The sequence below is a fragment of the Mus pahari genome, chromosome 4 (genome assembly GCF_900095145.1).
Source record: "Mus pahari chromosome 4, PAHARI_EIJ_v1.1, whole genome shotgun sequence".
In the NCBI taxonomy this organism is placed as follows: Eukaryota; Metazoa; Chordata; class Mammalia; order Rodentia; family Muridae; genus Mus; species Mus pahari.
This window is the reverse complement of record NC_034593.1, coordinates 80,739,131-80,745,649: the sequence shown is the minus strand read 5'-3', so window position 1 is coordinate 80,745,649 and position 6,519 is coordinate 80,739,131. Positions and strand designations below refer to the sequence as shown.

Genomic DNA, 6,519 nt, shown 5'->3' with positions numbered 1-6,519 from the left:
GTAGACCAGGCTGGTCTCGACCTCAGAAATCCACCTGTCTCTGCCTCCCAAGTGCTGAGATCAAAGGCGTGCACCACCACTGCCCGGAGCCAGAATTCTTTTCATCCACTGATCACTACCTCCTGGAAATTTGCTCTAAAATTTTATGTAAATCATGTCCTTCATTAATACCCTTGCCCTTTTCCCCAAGGCACTTGTATTGTTAGCTAATTCCCTGTGGTAACTAGTTTTTGTAGTTCTGCTAGGAGTTGTTTCCTGTGTTTATTTCATTATACAGGAAAAAGAGAGAAAATTCCAAATGGGTCTGAGATTAGAAAACTAATGCCTGGGGGGATGGACTGGCAGCTCAGCAGTTAAAAGTGCTCACTGGTCTCTCTTGACTCATGTTTGGTTCTCAGCACCCACACTGGGCAGTTCACAACTGCCTGCAACTCGATCTCCAAGGGACCCAACACCCTGTCTGACCACTGTGGTACCTGCACATATGTGACACACACATACACATTGTTTGTTTTTTAAGGGTTGGAAGGCTGGAGAGATCTAGCTCAGCAGTTAAAAGCACTAGGACCTGGGTGCTGTTCCTAGCAACTTCATGATGACTCTAGTTCCAGAATATCCAATACCCTCTTCTGGCCTCTGTGGGTACTGCATACATGTAGTGCATATGTATACTGTAAACACTAACACACACACACACACACATACACATACACACACACACACACACACACACATCACATATATAATAGTCTAGAAAATAAAATAAAGAAAAAATGATGTCCATCTTCCTAGCATTCACACGTAGCAAGTTTAGACCACAGTGAGGAGCACTGTTTGGAGCTAGACTGACTAAAGAGAGCTGGGATGATTGCCATGCTTCTGATGTACAAAAGGGCTGCAAACAGCAACCAGTGAGGAGAGCTGTCATCTCTGTGAAGGTACTAAAGAAGCTGGGGTCAGGGAGGGGACAGGAGGTGAGGAAATAAGGCAAAGATGAGCTCAGGGCCCCCAGAGAATGGAGCCTTTGTGTGGGGTACAGATGAGGGACAAGGGGGTGATTGTGTGGGAGGGCCGGAAGTGCCACGCAGACTGGCACTGCCATAGCCAGCACTGGATTCACCCTTCTGCTCAGAGAACTCCCTATAGATCAAGTGGCCAGGAAAAGTCGGGTGTACCTGATGGTTACAAAAGGTGGAAAGGCAGAAAAGAGAATGTGCCCCCAGGAAAAGCAGGGTGTCACCCCAAATCCAGAGAACAGGAGGCAGGAGAAAAAAAAGACAGAAGCAGCGTTTACTATATTTACATCCAACAAAACTTTGCAGAGAACAATCCTTATTGCACAGGTCAAGGCCATGGACGGGAGAGGCGTTCCCCAAGGTGGAGTGGACAAGAAGGATCGGGACTAAAAGAGGCACCAATTCTTCCTAAGGGAAGCTTGGGACTCCTCTGTGTCCCGGTGCATGGCTCTCAAGGTGCTACAAATCTAATTCCCTTCTTTCTCACGCTCCTTGAGACTCCCATCAGTATAGGAGCTGTGGCCTCAGAATAAATAACTAAATAGAATACAACACTAAGATTGCCTTGGGCTCCTTTAGCAATGTCAGGGAAGAGACGCAGGGAATGAAATTCCTCCCTTCCACTCAGGGCAAAGGCTCAGGAGCTCTGAGTTTTTTTCCAGTTGTTTTTTAAAACAAAAACTTCTAAGTCTACCAGGGCACTGCGGATCTGAGGACACCCTGGAAAGGAGACCCTGGAATGGGATGGAGAAAGACGGAGTTGTGCCAACTTCCCTAGCTCTCCCCCACATCAGCATGAACAAACAGGGCAGGGTGGAGATAGGGGAATTGTGACTTTGGGTAACAGTGAGTCCCTCTTTCCGCCATTCCCATTTGGAGCCTATGGCTGAACATCCTGTTCCCAATTCCTCTGTGAAGGGAACAGGGAATCAGGCTATGTCTAGAATCCACTCTTCCACACCTCTCCACCCAAGGCCAGAGAGGGGAGCTTAAGGGTCCCTAGCATTCCAGAGGTGCTCCAAAACACTTTCGGCAGTCGATGGCCTTGGGAGTGGGCATCTGTGCCCGCCGCTGCCTCAGTTCCTCCTTGCCCATGCTGCTGGCCAGCTTGTTAAAGGCAGACTTGTACTTCTTGTCGAAGGCCACTAGGATAGAGGATGGAAGCCAATACATTAGGACCTCCTTTCATACCCGGTCTCAAATCCCTTATCTCCCCCTGACTGTGCACTTACCTATATCCACGTGGTCCTTGCCCAGAGCAGCCATGGTCAGGAATAAGATCTCACGGTAGATTCCCCTGTAGTAGACATAGAAGGGGGTCAAAGGAAAGAGGTGCAAAGGACACGTTAAGGGTCACCTTGATGAGAGCATCCTACCTCTGCAGGTGCAGGCCGGTGGGAGGGGGTCCTAGCGTCTCCAGCAGAAGCCCAACGGCTTTATGAACCTCGTTGAGTCCGACGTGGCGCAGTACTGACTCCAGTAATGCCAAGCTAAGACATGAGGGTACTGGGCCTGGCCACACTACCCGCTGCGGGATCTGGCCTGGATGCAAAGAAGGAAGGGTCACCAGGGTCAGCAAACTCTAGGTGAGGAGCTTAGCCCATGAACTCCTACATCAAGCACCAACTCACTGTGGACCCTCCAGAGCACGTAGAGAGGTGGGCAACTGTTGGCATCAGGGGTCAGGACATCCCACAGCAGATGCACATGCACAGAAGCTGGATCAGGGGTTAGCCATGGAGATGGTCCCTGGGAGATCTGAGATAGGAAGCAAGGTCAGAATGATGAGAGGCGGAGAACGAGAAACAGACAGACATTACTGGAGATAATAAAGGAAAAAAGGGAAAGAACTTATTTTTGCCATTACTGTTATTTGAGACAGGGTCTCATTATGTAGCTTTGGAAGACTGGAACTCACTAAACAGACTAAGCAGGCCTTGAACTCATAAAGATCTACCTGTATGCCTTCTCTTGAGTGTTGGGATTAAAGACCGGAGCCACCATGCCCCAAGGGAAAGAAGTTGTCATCTCCCAGGTCTTATGACTAAGGACTTTGTTTCACTTTGTTATATACCTAACACCTGAAACCTAATATGTATGCAACAAATATTGGTGGAATAAACAGAAAAATGGTAGTCATTTTCTAGGTATTAGTCACTATATCAAACGCCTGCCCTGTTAGGTCACTGCTTGTGCTATTTGACAGATGATGAAATGGAGGGTCAGAGTTGTAAGTGTGCTGACAAAATGGCCAGGCACAAGGGACTCCATAGCCTGTGCTCTGCTACACTGCCAAGGACAGAGACAGGACTAGGAGGCAAGGAGTGGAGAGAAGCAGCCTGAGGCAAGGGCTATGTCAGCGCACTGACCTGGCTGGGTGGGGGCCCATTACAGGAAGCCAACACCAGGCCTGGTAGAACACTAGGCAGGCGTAGCCGTTGGAAATACCACAGGAGGTTCCAGAAGATGATAGGGTGGGCAGCAGGCAGTTCAGGCAACGCCAGTACCTCGCTGCCCTCATTCTCTACCAGGGACTCCAGTTCCTTACGCAGCACCAGAGGGCTCAGGTATGCCCATGCCCCATTCTCGACTCGCCGGGAAGCACTCTGCAGACACAGGAGGGGAGCAGACAAAGTACATAGTAAAGGCCCACAACCAGGAGCTTGCCTCTCAATAAGTCAGCGATGCCCCTTCTCCTCCATGCCCGTCTGCCTGGCACCCCTTCATCGCCCTTCAACAGATAACATACGCCCCACTTCTTCACGGTCCTCTTGCCCAGTCTTACCCCCATATGCCCATTGCAGAGCTGGGGCTGATCCAGGGCAAGGCACAGCCTCCGGTCACTGAGCACAGGGCCAGGACCCCCAGGGGCAGGAGCATCGTTGCAGCCACTGGCACCAGCAAGGGAAGACTTTGGACTAGGTGCACTGCAGAGAACAGCAGGGACTGTCAGCTCTCGGAGCACCATCTGCCTATCCCTCCCACAACACTTGCCCTGCTCCAGGCACCTGGGTCGAAAATCAAGAGTCTGGACACTGAGCAGGGGCACAAAGGGACAGGCGCAGAAGGGACAAGTCGTATTGAGGTTAGAGTCATCCGGTGCCCAGCCAGCCATGATTTCCTCATCGTACACCAGGGAATCACAGGCATGGCACAAGGAACAGCTAGACATCAGGATCTGTAGACAAGGAGACCCCAGGAAATGAGCCTCATTTGGTTCCAATGCCCCAAAGCCTATGCCCTTCCCTGTCCCTTCCATCTCAAAACTCTAGTCAGTCCTCCTTCCACCTGCCCCACCCCCCTTCTGCCTTTCCATGGAGCTAAGTTGTATGTGTTCCAGCTTGACTGTGTGGACAGAGGTATGCTCACTTCCAGGGAGGGTGGCTGGAAAGTCCCAGGGGTGTCACTGAGACGCTCTGAAGAACGGCGGAGACTCAGGCTGCTGAGAGAAGACTCTGAGATATCCCACTCGCTGCCCAGAGAAGCAGAGCTCTGTCATTATAAAAGAAACCACAGTCAGCTAGTTCCTCTCAACCTAAATGCCTGCTCCAGTCACTCTGAGTCACCTTTGGGGCATTCTCCCAGTCAGCAGCCACTCCCCTCCTGATAGTAAGGTATCTCCTCTCTTAACTGGCTACCTCAGAAGCAGTGGATCCGGGGCGTTCTCGGGGCCACAGAAGGCTATCCATGGGACTTCGGCGGGCCGCAGGAGGCAGGTCAGGGGGCAACTCAGGTGGGGGGATGCGGGAAGCAGAGGCTCGGCGGGAAGGGGTGAGCAGCTGTTGGAGGCGGGCACCCAGCCCTTTTCTGGGAGTGCCCACCTCCTCCTGACAGCCACTAGTTTTGGAACCCCGCCCACTTATCCCTTCTAGGGCCTCAGTGGACTGGGCACTCAGGGCGGAGCCTGAGCCCCCTGGGCTGCCTCCAGGTGCCAGTTCTTCTCCTGTCAGGCTCAGGTCTGAGAGGCTTCCGTCCTGCCAAGGCACAGGTGATCCGCGGGGTTCCAGGACCCCCAAGGCCTCTATCACTGCAGGTCAAAAGAGAATTGAAAGATGGAGCCTGGCACTCTTGCAGCCGCTCCATTCCAGAGTAAACACAATTCTTGCAGCAAAAACTGGAGCATCAGTGACCGGACAGATGGCTCAGCAGTTAAGAGCACTGTCTTTCTGAGGACCTGGGTTCAACTCCTAGCACCCACGTGGCAACTCACAAACCAACTATAACTCCAGTTCCTAGGGATCTGATGCTTCCTTCTGGCTTCCACGGGCACCAGTCACACAAGTGGCGCACAGCCATACACATACAGGCAAAACACTCATTTAAAAGGCAAACCATATAAAGCCACAACCTCTAGAATCACAACTCACCATAACATTTGGGCAAGTTTGCCTCGGGGCCTACAGGGCCACTAACGTGGAGCTAGCCTAACCATGGTTCTAGTCCTCTCCTCTCTTGCTGAAAAGTTGTTAGGAAAACAGTGAGAAGAGGGAGGTCAGATGCAGGTACTCACTGTGAGCCACACCGGCCTCCACAGTGGGCTGTGCCCCACGGGCACTGCCTAAGCTACCACTCTTGACCAGGCGCCCCGTGGGTGAAGATGGTTCCCGTAGACTTCGCCCAGCCCAAGTAGTCTGGCGCTGAAGAGGGCGAGTTGGGGAGGGACGCTCCAGGTAGGGCTCTGTAGAAAGCAGAAGAATTTAGCCCCAGACTGAAGCAGTCTCTTGGGTGAACCAGGGTTTCGGAAGGTTTCTCCCAAATAAAACTCTACACCTCTGCTACCAAACACAGAAAGGCCCCTTGTGTGCATAGTTACAGTTTTCCAGTTCTCTTCCCATTGACATCTAACACCTCATCTAGCTCTGTCTTTTCTTATTTCTTTTGATACAAAGTCTCACTATGTATTCCAATCTGGCCTGAGCCTCACTATGTAGCACAAAGTATGCAACAATCAATCATCCTGTCTTAACTCCACAAGTGCTAGGGATGCAGGTGTGAACAAACCATCATCTCTGGAACCAAGACTACCTTGCCAAGTCCCTACCCACCTGTCTGAGAGCTGCCCGACTTCTGCTGCTCGGCCACCTGTTGCTGCTGCTGCTGCTGCTGCTGCTGCTGCTGCTGTTGCTGCCTTCGGTCCTTTAAGGGCTGGCGGAACTGAGCAGCCCCGAGGACAACATTCCGGAGCTTGGCCCAGCGTAGACGTCCACCCGGAGTACCAGATGGCCATTTGCTTTCCAGCACAGCCTGCCAATCACAGGGACAGCCAGGATGGCCTAGTGATGCCTTTGCTGCCTGTCCTGAACCCCAAGGACCACCGTTTTCTCCAGACTTGCTGTCTAGGACTGTCTGACCAGTGGCTCACCCAGAAACAAAAGCCACGAAGAGACATAGTAATGGAGAAATTCAGTAGTAATGGAGAAAAGTATATCTAGACCATTCTACTTTTTGTTTAAGTATTTATGTACTGCCGGGCGTGGTGGTGCACACCTTTAATCCCAGCACT

General features: G+C 51.7%; 1 protein-coding gene across 6 annotated transcripts in view; it reads right to left on the bottom strand.

The window, feature by feature from the left end:
* Positions 1–1,268: 1,268 nt before the first annotated feature.
* The window catches only part of Dennd4b (DENN domain containing 4B), a 15,586-nt gene continuing 10,335 nt past the window's right edge, over positions 1,269–6,519 (bottom strand). For 4 of the 6 annotated variants that reach the window (XM_029537732.1, XM_029537733.1, XM_029537731.1 and 1 more), the window contains 11 exons: positions 6,062–6,260; positions 5,527–5,694; positions 4,655–5,043; positions 4,386–4,508; positions 4,025–4,194; positions 3,802–3,943; positions 3,386–3,622; positions 2,648–2,774; positions 2,393–2,558; positions 2,249–2,313; positions 1,283–2,161 (listed from right to left, as the gene is read on the bottom strand). In XM_029537732.1, coding sequence (XP_029393592.1) covers positions 2,016–2,161; positions 2,249–2,313; positions 2,393–2,558; positions 2,648–2,774; positions 3,386–3,622; positions 3,802–3,943; positions 4,025–4,194; positions 4,386–4,508; positions 4,655–5,043; positions 5,527–5,694; positions 6,062–6,260 — 1,932 coding nt within the window. In that variant the 3' untranslated portion in view covers positions 1,283–2,015. Of the gene's footprint in view, positions 2,162–2,248; positions 2,314–2,392; positions 2,559–2,647; positions 2,775–3,385; positions 3,623–3,801; positions 3,944–4,024; positions 4,195–4,385; positions 4,509–4,654; positions 5,044–5,526; positions 5,695–6,061; positions 6,261–6,519 lie in introns of all 6 variants that reach the window. The other 2 variants (XM_029537734.1, XM_021195453.2) reach the window with 1 other exon arrangement.